Source organism: Ovis canadensis, chromosome 21, assembly GCF_042477335.2.
Source record: "Ovis canadensis isolate MfBH-ARS-UI-01 breed Bighorn chromosome 21, ARS-UI_OviCan_v2, whole genome shotgun sequence".
NCBI classification, from domain to species: Eukaryota; Metazoa; Chordata; class Mammalia; order Artiodactyla; family Bovidae; genus Ovis; species Ovis canadensis.
The window spans coordinates 33,870,869-33,888,313 of NC_091265.1; the positions used below are offsets into that span (position 1 = coordinate 33,870,869).

Below are 17,445 nucleotides of genomic sequence, written 5' to 3' on the forward strand. Positions count from 1 at the left end.
AAGCTATAGACCCCTTACCCCCGCAGAAAAGACTACTATTTGGAAATCGTCTTTTCATTTAGGACCAGATATGTAAGTATGTTTTATATTGGTTTAAACTTAAAGATATAAAATACTTTGTGGTAGCTGTTTTTGGTATCTCATAAATCTTTGAATTTTTGGTGTGAAATACTTTTTACTTAAGACACAGATTTGCAGTGCAAATAAAAATAAAGAAATCCTAGAGAGATTTGTTTATTCTGAAATGTATTTCATCATTCTAGGATTTGAATTTCTCAGTTATTTCTATTTGTGTGTCAGTTGTCATTGGTCATTCTCAGTTTTTTGAACCTGTAATTTTAGGTTCATGTTTTGTCACTTTTGGTTTCTTTTAATATAGCATTGTCCCAATCCCTTCTTCTAATGAAGAAATTCGCTTAGTTGATGATGCGTTTGGAAAAATTTGTCACATGGTCAGTGATGGCTCCTGGATGGTTCGAGTTCAAGCTGCAAAGCTATTGGTAAGTTGCATCTTCTTTAATGCAGCGTATTTTGAGAAGCTACATAGGGACAAGTGGAATACACTTTTATAAAGCTTCATGTTTCTTAAAATAGAAAAAAAGGCTCATTTTCCCATAGAGAGTCTTTTAGAACTAGAAAGAATTTTAAAGATAATCCCATTTAATCTCGTTAGCATATTAGACAGCCAAAGCCTAGAGAAAAAGGAACATAATAGTAAAAATAACTGCTACTGTTACTAAGCACTTGGTATGGCCTACATGCTTTGCTATAAGGCCACTTACGTTATCTCATTTATTCTTATTATTCTTATCTCATTGTTCTCTGAGAACCTAAGTAAATATTTAACTTAGATAGGAAGTTCTAGAAGGAGATTCAGGTGCTAATCTGACTTTTAGCCTCATTCTTTCCTACTGTTTTGTCTTTGGGGATCCTGGTACATTTATAAAAAAATTTTTTAAACTTTTCAGAGATAGAGCTGTTTTACAGAAGGAGTGTTGGTGTAATACTCAGCTTCATGTTACACCTGTGTTGTCTTGGACATGTCACTTAGTCTTAGCCTCAGTTTCTTCATCTGTATCTGTCAAGTGGCTTATAATATTTCTCAGGTTTACCTCACAGGGCTGTCATGATACTCAAATAAGATCCTGTCTGTAAAAATGTGTATAAATTGTAAAATGCTACCCTATGCAAGGTGGTGGGGTGGTTACAATATATAAAACATATGTATAACCATCTATAAAAATTTATATTAGTGTCACAGCAAGAAAGCCTGAAATTCTTTTTGATCACTTCCCTTTTGAGGGCCTCCAACTCTGCCAGTCTTCTTAGTAAGATTGTTGGCTAAAAAGTTTGGACCTGACTGTACTGGACACAAATACAGTGATAGCCCTTGTCCTTTGATCAATATTTTGGGGGTAACTGCTAAGACGTTTGTGAAGCATTTTCATGGAAAAATAAATAATTTGGATGATTTCATTTTTTCCTGCTTACATGTTATATTGCTTGTCCATAATAAACAAGCTAGCTTTTAGTGATTTTATTTTTGAATTCACATTTTAAAGCATTATTTTGATTTGTGGATATTTTAACATTCAGAACAATTCAGTCATTCATCAGATTGTTTCAGTCAGCATGTACTAAGCATCTGCAGTGTGGTATGGTGTGTGTGAGGGGATGTTTAAGAGGAATAATTCAATGATACATTGTCATCTGAGTAGGCAGGTTAGAAAAGTAATCCTTAAAGCAGAGTCATTCAAAGTTTTGGTTTTGTACCCTGTAGAATCTAAAATTCATTTAGGTATATAAAGCTATATGAATAATGAATTACAGTGGTGAGTTGAAAAGGTTTTCACTTAGATTCTAGTTTGAGTCAAGTGCTTTATGTCATTTCAATAATTTCAAATCCAAACAACTCTAAATTATGTAATTATGTTTATACTTCAGAAGTAATTATTAGTCTAATTTTGCTAATACTAATAATTGTTACTGTTTATTGAGTTCCTAGCCTACTAAGCTTTTAGCCACAAAGGCATATCCATATACACATGCATATACACCCACTTCCTTATACACAAGCACATGGGAATAGATGCCTCCATACTTACACTCATATATATTCACTTTTTACAAATAATTTTTTGTTCTTTTAAACTCTTTGAGGTAGATATTATATTATTCATTTTATAAATAATAAAACTAAGGTTTAGGAAAGTATAATTTTTCCAAGGCCACATAGGTAGTAATGATATTTGATGCTCTTAAGCACATGTAGAATTCCTTCCTAGTGGGGGGCCAGTTATATATTGGGAGCTGTGGTTGTACAGCTAAGGTCCTGCTGGTTTACTAGTTCCTCTGTGCAAGCTAAGAGGTAAACTCCGCTGCTCCAACTCTCAAGTAGACAAACCCATAATCAATAAACTGTATTTAGTCTTCAGACTACATGTTCATTAATTCAACAAACTGAGCATAATATGTGTCTTCAAAAGAGTGGATGGTCAGGTAGATTGACATAGGCAATCAATCAGTTATAATATTGGTACTTCTAGGAAAGAGCATCTAACACATGCGCAGAAAGCTTCTTGGAGGAGGTAATTTCTTAGTTGACTTTGAAAGGTGAGTATGGGTGAGCTAGGTAAAGAAGTAGGGAAGGAGAAAATGTGAGCAGAAATATATGAGTACACTATCATGCATACTGACATCATAGTGAACTGTAATATCATACTAAACTACAATATCATGTTAAACTGCAAGCAGTTTGGTATGTTTTGGTAAGACAGAGTGTTCAACTTGGGTGATGTGTGACAAGAGTGAGCTCTAGAGGAAAGCAGAAGCCAGGCTTCTAAGAACATAAATGAAATGATAAGGCTTTAGACTTAAGTCCATCTTGTACAAAAAGCGAATAGAGTCCATTCTGTTTGACTTATAGCAGGATGAAAACTTTCAGATATTTTATAAAACTTCATACCATAATGCAGTTATCTCTTGTCAGTTTTCCTCACTAGTATGTGAAATTGTTGAGTGCAGAATTGATGTCTTTGTATTTGTATTCCTCTTCCTGGTAACTCTAGGCATATAAAGAAATGGTTGCTAAATACATATTTGTTTGAGGAATGAATGGACAAATGAATGAATAGAATGCAATGAAAAGGAAAGTAGTTGTTAAGGCAAAGGATTCTTTAGCCTGTGTTTATAGCCCAGCTCTATAGTTTATACTCTTTGTCACCTTGAATGAATTGCTTCATCTTTTTGTGCCTTCTTTTCCCCTTACATAAGTTGTGACTAATAATAGTATTTACTTTGTAGAGTTGTAGTGAGTATTAAATGAGTTAATATGTGTATAAAGCACTTAGAGCAATGCATGACACCTAGTAGCTCTATATAGGTACTGCTAGCTACTGCTGCTGCTAATAGTTTTATTATTTTCCTGATGATTCAAAACCCATAGGGATGTTTACTATCAAGAATAATGTTATCTTTATGATCTTAAGTTGGCAGCAAACTGAATTTTAAGATAATATTTAGGTCTTAATAGTTGTTTAATTTCCTCTGGATTCTTCCTTTTTATAGGGCTCTATGGAGCAAGTCAGTTCTCATTTCTTGGAACAGACGCTTGATAAGAAGCTGATGTCAGATCTGAGGGTAACTTGAATTCTTTGTTGTTTAAACTGGGTTTCTGAAACCAAAATCAGTGGAACTGTATGTCAGGTTGTGTTGATTCAATCTTACGGCCCATGAATTTGTTAAGTTAATGTAGGGTGACTAGATTACATTTTAATTTAAAATCTTAGTGCTGGGTACTAAGTCGCTTCAGTCGTGACCAACTCTGTGCAGTCTTATGGACTGTAGCCTGCCAGACTCCTCTGTCCTTGGGATTCTCCAGGCGAGAACACTGGAGTGGGTTGCTCTGCCCTCCTGCAAATTCTTAATAACTTGACCCAAATCACAAATTACTTCATTACATTTTAAATTATCTTAATGGGATACTTTTCACAGGTTGTGTTTTATAAAGAAGAGGCAAGATTAACTTTCTCTTTTAGAAACTACAAAGGTCTTGTCTTATTTTGTTAGATTGTATGACATCTTAGAACTCCTTTCGATAGCAATTCTCATGGAAGAGTTTACATGAGAATTCAGTAGCAGCATCCTGTTACTCTGAACAGTAGCAGAATGCCCTTAAACTAACTGTTGGTTCTCTAGCATAGCTGTCAGGAACAGATATGAGTCTGAAAATATGATAGGATCATTTATTGTCAGTATCTTAAGTTTTAAATTATAAAAGTGTTAATAAGGAATCAGAATCTTTGACAAGTAGAAGGAAAAGGGAAGCAATTAACCCATATTCCCACTACTCTTAACACATCATTTTGAGGTATTTGTCTTCAGCTGTTTCTTATGCATGTTTTAAACATGGAATCATTATGTACAGATACTTTTGTAGTCTACTTTTTACCTTTACCACTACATGCTTTTTTCATTTTGTTAGCTTATAGTTTTTACTGATAGTGTAATATCCCATTAAGTAGATGTATTATCATTTTGTAGCCCTTTGTTATACATTGATAGTTTTTCCTAAATTTTTCCACTGTTATAAATCATATATAGAGTGTATTATCTCCATGGATTTTAGATCTTTTCTCCTTTTGATTGATTCCATAAGATAAATTCTTAGGAATGGTTGAAGAGTTGATATCTTTGCTTCATGAAACATTGCTGTATGGCTTTCTTGAAGAGTGTTCCCTTCATTTGAGGTCAGTGATTGCTTCAGTGTTCTTTGTGTATACTGGAGTAGAAGTGCAAAGAAGGACTTGCTCATGGTGAATGATGAGGGATGGGTAATTCAACATTACCTAAGATACATTGCAAGCCATAAATGGGTCCGAACCACATCCTTGTAGGCTCAGGTGCTATGTTTCATGTGCCTATGAGATCATCAGCCGTGAGGGTGTGGTCTCACTCCAGCAAGATTCATAGAACCTGATATCTAAAGCAGATTGCTGGGGACATCCCTGGTGGTCCAGTGGATAAGAGTCCGAGCTCTCAATGCCAGGGGCCAGGGTTCAAGCCCTGTCAGGGAACTGGATTCTACATGCCGCAACAAAGATCAAGCATGGCACAACTAAGACCCAATGCAGGCAAATAAGTAATAATATATATAAAAGATCTGGTGAACCCAAATAAATTAAAAAAATAAAGCACAATGCCAGTTTATTCATTTACGAAGGTAACTGTAACTGTCAAGTAGACTCAATGTTTACTTTAGCCAACTAGTATATCTCCCCTTAAGCAACCTGTGTAGGAAGTAAATTTACTAGAGGCTTGCTTGGTGAGCGTAGTGTTGCTCAAATAAAGCATAGTCCTATGGTTTGAAAAAAATTCTTTCCTAGGGCTAGTGTATTGTCTACCCAGGATGATGCTTAGAGGGATACTGCCATTATTTAACCTCTCTAGTTCTCCCTTTCCTCTGTTGCCATGGCAAACATGACCACCTCTCTGATGAATATTCTTGTGTTCTCTTTAATAAAGCTGTGGGTGTGTGTCTTCAGTCACTCAGTCATGTTGGACTTCTTTGTGACCCCATGGACTGTAAGCCCTCCAGGCTTCTTCTCTCTATGGGATTATCCCAGCAAAAATACAGGAGTGGGTAGCCATTTCCCCCTCCAAGGAATATTCCCAGCCCTAGTATCGAACCCAAGTCTCCTATGCGCCTGCATTCACAGGCAGATTCTTTACCAAGTGAGCCACATGGGAAGCCCCTTAATAAAGTTAGTATCTTTGATAAGATTACTGTCAGCTAAACTCCAGTACTTTGGCCACCTCATGCGAAGAGTTGACTCATTGGAAAAGACCTCATGCTGGGAGGGATTGGGGGCAGGAGGAGAAGGGGACGACAGAGGATGAGATGGCTGGATGGCATCACTGACTCGATGGACGTGAGTCTGAGTGAACTCTGGGAGTTGGTGATGGACAGGGAGGCCTGGCGTGCTGTGATTCATGGGGTCGCAAAGAGTCGGACATGACTGAGCGACTGAACTGAACTGATGATAGACCTGAGGGTCTTTGTCTTTGCTTCAAGTTGAATTTGCATATCTCTGCTCTGATAACTATTGAATTTTTTTTTTTTTATGCAACTTTCAGAAAGCAGTCTTTTTTTTTAAGATTTATTTATTTACTTTAAAATTTTTAGTTTTTCATTGTGCTGGGTCTTCATTGCTACACAGGCTTTCTCTAGTTGTGGAGAGCAGGGGATTCTCTTGTGTGGCACATGGACTCTAGGTGTGTGGGCTGCAGTTACTGGGGCTTATGTGCTCTACAGTGTGGGCTTAGTAGGTGCACAGGCGTAGTTGCTCCATGGCATGTGGGATCTTCCCAGACCAGGGATTGAACCCATGTCCTCTGCATTGACAGGCAGCTTCTTAACCACCAGGTGACCAGGGAAACCCCCGAGAGCAGTCTTTATTTCCCACTTTCTCATGTTCTTGATGTGCACCTAACTGTTCTCTCATGAATCTCCAGCAAGTGGTAATTGTTGTCTTCTACAGAGGAAACGCACTGCACATGAACGTGCCAAGGAACTTTACAGTTCGGGAGAGTTTTCCAGCGGCAGGAAGTGGGGAGATGATGCTCCCAAGGAAGAGATAGATACGGGGGCTGTGAACTTGATTGAGTCAGGAGCTTGTGGAGCCTTTGTTCATGGATTGGAAGATGAGATGTACGGTAAGAATGACTTCATAATAATACCAGTGCCCACTTACTGAGTGACTGCTATGTCACCGGCATTGTAGTGAGTGATACAGATTGTCTCACTTGATCTTCACAGTCACTCAGTGAAGACTTTATTTCATCTTCATTTTTTAAAAATAATTCTTTTATTATTTATTTGCCTGTTTTTGCTTGTGCTAGCTCTTCATTGCTGCATTTGGGCTTTCTGTAGTTGCGGTGAGCAGGGGCTACTCTTCGTTGCAGTGCCCTGGCCTCTCATTGCAGTGGCTTCTCTTGTCGCAGAGTATAGGCTCTAGGCACACAGGCTTCAACAGTTGCAGCCCATAGGCTTAGTAGTTGTGGCTCAAGGGCTCTGGAGAGAAGCCTTAGTAATTGTGGTGCACGGGCCTAGTTGTTCCTTGGCATGTGGAATCTTCCCAGACCAGGGATGGAACCTGTGTCCCCTGCATTGGCAGGAGGATTCTTATCCACTGTACCACCAGGGAAGTCCCATTTCATTTTTTTTTTTTCATTTGTTTCTTTTTTTTTTTTTTAATCTTTAATTCTTACATGTGTTCCCAAACATGAACCCCTGCCGGGGTCCAGCCCCGGTGGATCCAGGGAATTCGAAGGGTGGACGGCGTCGGCGTGGAAAGACTTGTTTATTTATTAATGAAAGATTAGATTAAGAAACTATAGTGTAGTAAGAAGATTAAGTGGAGGAAGAGGGCTGAATAGCTTGGTTTACGCGGAAGGCCAATAAAATTCCAGACAAGGAATTTGCACCATCTACGTTGGGCCACCGGCGCCCGCTTGAATATCTAAGGGTGCCTCGCCTTAAGCTCCCTTTCTCGCGGGTCTTAACAGCCGGGGCAAGTAAGTAGACCTGGCGAGCCTCCGCGCCCCAGGTGGAGATTCAGCCTGAAATTAAAGTAAAGAGCAGAGAGAGGGAAAGAGAGAGGAGAAGAAAGAGAGAGAGAGAGACACGGGGGGAGCCAGAGTGCCAAGAAACCAGGCCGGGAGACTAGTTAGAGAAGCTGGTCCAAGAAGCTGGCCCCCGGCCCCAGAAGCTGGCCCCTGGAGCTGGCCCCTGGAGCTGGCCCCATCCTTTATTGTTCAGAAGGCCTTTTATACTTTGTGATAAAACACAGAGATCAATGGGTAACACAAGATTATGTAGCGTTCGCAGCTCAAGTTCTTTCTATACATCATTTGGTATACAAAAGGTCTCAGGTGATTTACATTATCTTCTGGCCAAGAGGCTTGTTAACACTTTTTGGCTCTCTTCCTTAATGAATGTTAATTTTGTTTCCCCTGAAGTGTTTTTCTTTAATCTACATCTCCTTAAAGCATTAACATTAAAGTTACATCTCTATAGAACAAAGGTGCAGTGGGATATAACAAAGAAGGTACTTAACTCAAAGATCTAATGTTGCTAACACAAGGTTTACTACTTGTTTTTCTAACTATATCTACAACTAAAGGATGTGAAAATTTGGCAGCAAATATTGACTCAACAAATGAAACCTTTAATCAGTCCTAAAAAGATTTTGACTCCTCAGAAGCTCCTACATTCCTAGGATGTTTTAAGCTTCCTGTGCCTCCTGCGGTCAGGAGGCCTCAAACAATCACATGCGCAGCTGTAGGAGTCCGGCAGGCAGGCTAGAAAGCCATCAGAGGGTTTTTTGGATTGAAACACTCTTTCAAATGCAGAAGACTAAAGCCCTGAATTGACTTTTTCCAGAAAATGTCAGAAGAGTGGAAAAGCAGAGCACAAAAGCCGGCAGATTTTTGTTGGGGTACATGCTTAGGAATTTCCAGAGGGGTCCCTGAAGTCTGAGCACGCCTTGCGTATGTCAGCTTCCTTCCTCATGACCTTGTCACGGGCGGGATTCCTCACACTGGCTCCCGGCAAACCCCCCTCCCACCTCCCTCCCCATAACATCTCTCTGGGTCATCCCCATGCACCAGCCCCAAACATGCTGTATCCTGCATCAGACATAGACTGGCAATTCAATTCTTACATGATAGTATACATGTTAGAATGCCATTCTCCCAAATCATCCCACCCTCTCCCTCTCCCTCTGAGTCCAAAAGTCCGTTATACACAGCTGTGTCTTTTTTCCTGTCTTGCAAACAGGGTCGTCATTGCCATCTTTCTAAATTCCATATATATGTGTTAGTATACTGTATTGGTGTTTTTCTTTCTGGCTTACTTCACTCTGTATAATCGGCTCCAGTTTCATCCATCTCATCAGAACTGATTCAAATGAATTCTTTTTAATGGCTGAGTAATACTCCATTGTGTATATGTACCACAGCTTTCTTATCCATTCATCTGCTAATGGACATCTAGGTTGTTTCCATGTCCTGGCTATTATAAACAGTGCTGCGATGAACATTGGGGTACATGTGTCTCTTTCAATTCTGGTTTCCTCGGTGTGTATGCCCAGCGGTGGGATTGCTGGGTCATAAGGTAGTTCTATTTGCAATTTTTTAAGGAATCTCCACACTGTTCTCCATAGTGGCTGTACTAGTTTGCATTCCCACCAACAGTGTAGGAGGGTTCCCTTTTCTCCACACCCTCTCCAGCATTTATTTGCTTGCAGATTTTTGGATCGCAGCCATTCTGACTGGTGTGAAGTGGTACCTCGTTGTGGTTTTGATTTGCATTTCTCTGATAATGAGTGATGTTGAGCATCTTTTCATGTGTTTGTTAGCCATCCGTATGATTTCTTTGGAGAAATGTCTATTTAGTTCTTTGGCCCATTTTTTGATTGGGTCGTTTATTTTTCTGGAATTGAGCTGCATAAGTTGCTTGTATATTTTTGAGATTAGTTGTTTGTCAGTTGCTTCATTTGCTATTATTTTCTCCCATTCAGAAGGCTGTCTTTTCACCTTGCTTATAGTTTCCTTTGTTGTGCAGAAGCTTTTAATTTTAATTAGATCCCATTTGTTTATTTTTGCTTTTATTTCCAGAATTCTGGGAGGTGGATCATAGAGGATCCTGCTGTGATTTATGTCTGAGAGTGTTTTGCCTATGTTCTCCTCTAGGAGTTTTATAGTTTCTGGTCTTACATTTAGATCTTTAATCCATTTTGAGTTTATTTTTGTGTGCGGTGTTAGAAAGTGATCTAGTTTCATTCTTTTACAAGTGGTTGACCAGTTTTCCCAGCACCACTTGTTAAAGAGATTGTCTTTACTCCATTGTATATTCTTGCCTCCTTTGTCAAAGATAAGGTGTCCATATGTGTGTGGATTTATCTCTGGGCTTTCTATTTTGTTCCATTGATCTATATGTCTGTCTTTGTGCCAGTACCATACTGTCTTGATGACTGTGGCTTTGTAGTAGAGCCTGAAGTCAGGCAAGTTGATTCCTCCAGTTCCATTCTTCTTTCTCAAGATTGCTTTGGCAATTCGAGGTTTTTTGTATTTCCATACAAATCTTGAAATTATTTGTTCTAGTTCTGTGAAAAATATGGCTGGTAGCTTGATAGGGATTGCATTGAATTTGTAAATTGCTTTGGGTAGTATACTCATTTTCACTATATTGATTCTTCCGATCCATGAACATGGTAAATTTCTCCATCTATTAGTGTCCTCTTTGATTTCTTTCATCAGTGTTTTATAGTTTTCTATATATAGGTCTTTAATTTCTTTAGGTAGATATATTCCTAAGTAATTTATTCTTTTCGTTGCAATGGTGAATGGAATTGTTTCCTTAATTTCTTTTTCTACTTTCTCATTATTAGTGTATAGGAATGCAAGGGATTTCTGTGTGTTGATTTTATATCCTGCAACTTTACTATATTCATTGATGAGCTCTAGTAATTTTCTGGTGGAGTCTTTAGGGTTTTCCATGTAGAAGATCATGTCATCTGCAAACAGTGAGAGTTTTACTTCTTCTTTTCCAATTTGGATTCCTTTTATTTCTTTTTCTGCTCTAATTGCTATGGCCAAAACTTCCAGAACTATGTTGAATAGTAGCGGTGAAAGTGGACACCCTTGTCTTGTTCCTGACTTTAGGGGAAATGCTTTCAATTTTTCACCATTGAGGATAATGTTTGCTGTGGGTTTGTCATATATAGCTTTTATTATGTTGAGGTATGTTCCTTCTATTCCTGCTTTCTGGAGAGTTTTTATCATAAATGGGTGTTGAATTTTGTCAAAGGCCTTCTCTGCATCTATTGAGATAATCGTATGGTTTTTATTTTTCAATTTGTTAATGTGGTGAATTACATTGATTGATTTGTGGATATTGAAGAATCCCTGCATCCCTGGGATAAAGCCCACTTGGTCATGGTGTATGATCTTTTTAATGTGTTGTTGGATTCTGATTGCTAGAATTTTGTTGAGGATTTTTGCATCTATGTTCATCAGTGATATTGGCCTGTAGTTTTCTTTTTTTGTGACATCTTTGTCAGGTTTTGGTATTAGGGTGATGGTGGCCTCATACAATGAGTTTGTAAGTTTACCTTCCTCTGCAATTTTCTGGAAGAGTTTGAGGAGGATAGGTGTTAGCTCTTCTCGAAATTTTTGGTAGAATTCAGCTGTGAAGCCGTCTGGACCTGGGCTTTTGTTTGCTGGAAGATTTCTGATTACAGTTTCAATTTCCGTGCTTGTGATGGGTCTGTTAAGATTTTCTATTTCTTCCTGGTTCAGTTTTGGAAAATTGTACTTTTCTAAGAATTTGTCCATTTCTTCCACGTTGTCCATTTTATTGGCATACAACTGCTGATAGTAGTCTCTTATGGTCCTTTGTATTTCTGTGTTGTCTGTTGTGATCTCTCCATTTTCATTTCTAATTTTATTGATTTGATTTTTCTCTCTTTGCTTCTTGATGAGTCTGGCTAATGGTTTGTCAATTTTATTTATCCTTTCAAAGAACCAGCTTTTGGCTTTGTTAATTTTTGCTATGTTCTCTTTTGTTTCTTTTGCATTTATTTCTGCCCTAATTTTTAAGATTTCTTTCCTTCTACTAACTCTGGGGTTCTCCAACTCTTCCTTTTCTAGTTGCTTTAGTTGTAGAGTTAGGTTATTTATTTGACTTTTTTCTTGTTTCTTGAGGTATGCCTGTATTGCTATGAACTTTCCTCTTAGCAGTGCTTTTATAGTGTCCCACAGGTTTTGGGTTGTTGTGTTTTCATTTTCATTCGTTTCTATGCATATTTTGATTTCTTTTTTGATTTCTTCTGTGATTTGTTGGTTATTCAGAAGTGTGTTGTTCAACCTCCATATGTTGGAATTTTTAATAGTTTTTCTCCTGTAATTGAGATCTAATCTTAATGCATTATGGTCAGAAAAGATGCTTGGAATGATTTCGATTTTTTTGAATTTATCAAGTTTAGATTTATGGCCCAGGATGTGATCTATCCTGGAGAAGGTTCCATGAGCACTTGAAAAAAAGGTGAAGTTCATTGTTTTGGGGTGAATTGTCCTATAGATATCAATTAGGTCTAACTGATCTAATGTATCATTTAAAGTGTGCGTTTCTTTGTTAATTTTCTGTTTAGTTGATCTGTCCATAGGTGTGAGTGGGGTATTAAAATCTCCCATTATTATTGTGTTATTGTTGATTTCCCCTTTCATACTTGTTAGCATTTGTCTTACATATTGTGGTGCTCCTATATTGGGTGCATATATATTTATAATTGTTACATCTTCTTCTTGGATTGATCCTTTGATCATTATGTAGTGGCCTTCTTTGTCTCTTTTCACAGCCTTTGTTTTAAAGTCTATTTTATCGGATATGAGTATTGCCACTCCTGCTTTCTTTTGGTCTCTATATGCATGGTATATCTTTTTCCAGCCCTTCACTTTCAGTCTGTATGTGTCCCTTGTTTTGAGGTGGGTCTCTTGTAAGCAGCATATAGAGGGGTCTTGTTTTTGTATCCATTCGGCCACTCTTTGCCTTTTGGTTGGGGCGTTCAACCCATTTACGTTTAAGGTAATTATTGATAAGTATGATCCCGTTACCATTTACTTTATTGTTTTGGGTTTGGGTTTATACACCCTTTTCATGTTTCCTGTCTAGAGAATACCTTTAGAATTTGTTGGAGAGCTGGTTTGGTGGTGCTGAATTCTCTCAGCTTTTGCTTGTCTGTAAAGCTTTTGATTTCTCCTTCGTATTTGAATGAGATCCTTGCTGGGTACAGTAATCAGGGCTGTAGGTTATTGTCTTTCATCACTTTAAGTATGTCTTGCCATTCCCTCCTGGCCTGAAGAGTTTCTATTGAAAGATCAGCTGTTATCCTTATGGGAATCCCCTTGTGTGTTATTTGTTGTTTTTCCCTTGCTGCTTTTAATATTTGTTCTTTGTGTTTGATCTTTGTTAATTTGATTAATATGTGTCTTGGGGTGTTTTGCCTTGGGTTTATCCTATTTGGAACTCTCTGTGTTTCTTGGACTTGGGTGATTATTTCCTTCCCCATTTTAGGGAAGTTTTCAACTAGTATCTCCTCAAGGATTTTCTCATGATCTTTCTTTCTGTCTTCTTCTTCTGGGACTCCTATAATTCGAATGTTGGAGCATTTCATATTGTCCTGGAGGTCTCTGAGATTGTCCTCGTTTCTTTTAATTCGTTTTTCTTGTTTCCTCTCTGATTCATTTATTTCTACCATTCTATCTTCTATTTCACTAATCCTATCTTCTGCCTCTGTTATTCTACTATTTGTTGCCTCCAGAGTGTTTCTGATCTCATTTATTGTGTTATTCATTATATTTTGACTCTTTTTTATTTCTTCTAGGTCCTTGTTAAACCTTTCTTGCATCTTCTCAATCCTTGTCTCTAGGCTATTTATCTGTGATCCCATTTTGATTTCAAGATTTTGGATCATTTCCACTATCAATATTCGGAATTCCTTCTCCGGTAGATTCCCTACTTCTTCCTCTTTTGTTTGGTTTGGTGGGCAACTCTCCTATTCCTTTACCTGCTGAGTATTCCTCTGTCTCTTCATCTTGGTTATATTGCTGCGTTTGGGGTGGCCTTTTTATATTCTGGTAATTTGTGGAGTTCTCTTTATTATGGAGCTTCCTCACTGTGGGTGGGGTTCTATCAGTGGCTTGTCAAGGTTTCCTGGTTAGGGAGGCTTGTGTTGGAGTTCTGGTGGGTGGAGCTGGGTTTCTTCTCTCTGGAGTGCTGTTTTTGAAGACAATGGTCTGCTTTTCTGGTTGCCTGATGTCCTCTGCCAGCCTACAGAAGTTGTTTTGTCGAGTTTGCTCAGCGTTGAAATGTTCTTTTGAGGAATTTGTGAGGGAGAAAGTGGTCTTCCCGTCCTATTCCTCCGCCATCTTTTTCTGAATCCCCCATTTCATTTTTGAAAGATATTTCCCTGGGAATCCAATTCTAGATTCAGTTAGTTCAGTTCAGTTCAGTCGCTCAGTCGTGTCTGACTCTGCGACCCCATGAATCGCAGCACGCCAGGCCTCCCTGTCCATCACCAACTCCCAGAGTTCACTCAGACTCACGTCCATCGAGTCAGTGATGCCATCCAGCCATCTCATCCTGGGTTGTCCCCTTCTCCTCCTGCGCCCAATCTCTCCCAGCATCAGAGTCTTTTCCAATGAGTCAACTCTTCGCATGAGGTGGCCAAAGTACTGGAGCTTCAGCTTTAGCATCATTCCTTCCAAAGAAATCCCAGGGCTGATCTCCTTCAGAATGGACAGGTTGGATCTCCTTGCAGTCCAAGGGACTCTGAAGTCTTCTCCAACACCACAGTTCAAAAGCATCCGTTCTTCGGCACTCAGCCTTCTTCACAGTCCAATTCTCACATCCATACGTGACTACTGGAAAAACCATAGCCTTGACTAGGCAGACCTTAGTCGGCAAAGTAATGTCTTTGCTTTTGAATATGCTGTCTAGGTTGGTCATAACTTTTCTTCCAAGGAGTAAGCATCTTTTGATTTCATGGCTGCAGTCACCATCTGCAGTGATTTTGGAGCCCCAAAAAATAAAGTCTGACACTGTTTCCACTGTTTCCCCATCTATTTCCCATGAAGTAATGAGACCAGATGCCATGATCTTCATTTTCTGAATGTTGAGCTTTAAGCCAACTTTTTCACTCTCCTCTTTCACTTTCATTAAGAGGCTTTTTAGCTCCTCTTCACTTTCTGCCATAAGGGTGGTGTCATCTGCATATCTGAGGATATTGATATTTCTCCTGGCAATCTTGATTCCAGCTTGTGTTTCTTCCAGTCCAGCGTTTCTCATGATGTACTCTGCATATTTATTTGTTTTGGGGTTTTTTTTGTCCTTTAAATATCTTGTTCCACAGTTTTTCAGTTCTGTAGAGAAGTCTGCTGTCATTTTTTTTTTTAACTTTACTTATTTATAATTTTGACTGTTGGGTCTTCATTGCTGTGCACAGGCTTTTCTCTGGTTGTGGTGAGCGGGGTCTACTCTCTAGTTGTGTTGCACAGGCTCCTGTTACAGTGGCTTCTCTTGTTTTGAAGCATGGACTCTAGGCACATGGGCTCATTAATTGCAGCTTGAGGGCTTAGTTGTTCCAGAGCATGTAGGTTTTTCCTGGACTAGGGATTGAACCACTGTTCCCTGCATTGCAAGGTGCATTCTTACCCACTTGACTACCAGGGAAGCCTTGCTGTAATTTAAAAATTCTGTTTTTCTGTACAGATGTATCTTTTTTTACTGTCTGCTTTTAAGGTTTTCTCCTTATTACTGGTTTAAAATGATTTAATTATTATATGCCTTGGCATAATTTTCTTCATATTTCATATGCTTGGAGTTTGTTGAGCTTGTTGGATCTGTGGGTTTGTAGTTTTTAGCAAATTTGAAAAATCTTTGGTGGTTATTTCTTTAAATATTTTTCTGAACCCATGCTCCTTTGGGGTCTCGCAATTATTTATATATTAGGCTACTGAGTTTGTCCTGCAACTCACAGGTGCTGTGTTCTTTTTTTTCACTTTTTAGTCTTTTTTCTCTTTGTTTCATTTTGAATAATGTTTATTGTTTTGTCTTATCTAATCTTTTCTTCCACAATGTCTAATCTGACATTAATTCCATCTAGTATATTTTTCACCTCAGACATTTTAATTGTCATCCCTAGAAGTTTGATTAGAATTTGTTTCTTTTCTTTAGTGTCTTCTATGTCGCTACTTAATATGTTTAATCTTTCTTGTAGCTTTGTCAACAGAGAATGTATTTACAGTAACTATTGTAATGTCATTGTCTTCTAGCTCTATTACTTTTGTGATTGCTGGGTTAGTTTTGATTGGTTAATTTTTCTCTTCATTATGGATTATATTTTCCTGCTTCTATGCATGCCTGGTAATTTGTGATTGGATGCCAGACACCCTGAATTTTACTTTATTGGGTGCTGAACATTGTTATAGTCCTGTAAGTATTCTTGAGCTTTCTTCTAGAATGCAGTTAGCTCAGGTTTTATTTTTAAGCTTTTTTAGGTGGACTGGAGTAGCACTAAGTCTCAGGGTTACTTTTCTCCGCTAGTGAAACAACCCTTCTGAAAAAACTTGTTGACCGTGTATGAATTTTGGAGAATGTTTCCTCAAATCCTCGAGTGGTTCTTTCTCAGGCCTTGGGTAGTTTCTTCACAGATAAGAAATGGACTGAAGACTTAGGAGGATCCTCTGCAGGTCTCCCAAGCTTGCTCTGTCTGTGCACTTCTTTCCTTTCTGTACTTTGCCCTCTAACTGTAATCACAGCTCTGTCTTCTGAACTCCCAGCTCTGTCTTCTGAACTCCCAGTTCTGTCTTCTGAACTCAGGGAGACCTACAACCTGGAAACTCTACAGACAGTAAACTGTTAGAATCATAGAGCTTGCCTCATTTATTTCCTGTCTCTCAGAGATCACTCCCTCTTACTGCCAGATATATGGTGTGTTGAATACTTTTGTTTCATATATTTCGTCTCTGTTTCTAGTTGTTTAGTTGTTTCAGAAAGAAGGATTAATCTGGCTTTGTTACTCCATTTTAACCAGTAATAGAAGCCCTTGCAAAGCTCTTAGCATTTCCATAGTATGATGCTGTCCATCTCACATATATCACAGATAGTGCTTTGAGTTGAGTGACTCCAACATCCTATTTCCAGTTAGGCTAACATACCTAAGTAGATAATGTTGATTGTTCAAATTTTATAGTAAAATTGTGTTAGAGGATTAGAACTAAGGTCTTTAAAATGCCTACAAAAATGATAACCTTAGAACAGAATTTCTTAGAAGGACAAGAAAATTACTTTGGAAAGAGAGTTCTTCTGTTAGTAGATAGAAGAATTGGGTTACTCTATTCAGTTTGCTATAAGGCTTTCTATATACATGGAAATTAAAGCTGCTTCTGCTTTTTTTCCCCATGAACTTGATATATGAATGAAAAATTTAAATAGTGTTAGATAATAAGGAACTTCAGTTATTAAAACCCAGTTTATCCTAAGACAGGTAACTAGAATCTATTTTGTTTCTACTAGCAGTTTTGCTTTGTTTAGTTTCTACAAATGAATTTAATCACAGTTAATGTTTATGTGGTTTATTTCTACAGTTTTTAGTTTGTCACTAAGGTCTAATTAAAGTAACTTAACTTTGGAAAGTGAATAGATCATAACCAGCATCAGGTACGGCAGCTCTCTAATCATATTTACAAAATTCTGGGTCAGTCAGGGTCTCAGGGATGCATTTGCTGGGTGAAATGGAGCCTGTTCCGTTGGCTGTAGCTGCTAGTGTATCCATAGTATCACACAGTTCCAGTCCTCTTGTTGCAGGTTCTCCCTCCTTCCTG

The 17,445-nt window shown here is 38.3% G+C and overlaps 1 protein-coding gene across 1 annotated transcript in view; it reads left to right on the forward strand.

Moving 5' to 3' along the window:
* INTS4 (integrator complex subunit 4) overlaps positions 1 to 17,445 on the forward strand; it is a 115,937-nt gene that overhangs the window by 49,187 nt on the left and 49,305 nt on the right. Inside the window, exons 8-10 of the mRNA XM_069564914.1 lie at positions 380 to 500; positions 3,568 to 3,639; positions 6,540 to 6,714. Coding sequence (XP_069421015.1) covers positions 380 to 500; positions 3,568 to 3,639; positions 6,540 to 6,714 — 368 coding nt within the window. The remainder of the gene's footprint in view (positions 1 to 379; positions 501 to 3,567; positions 3,640 to 6,539; positions 6,715 to 17,445) is intronic.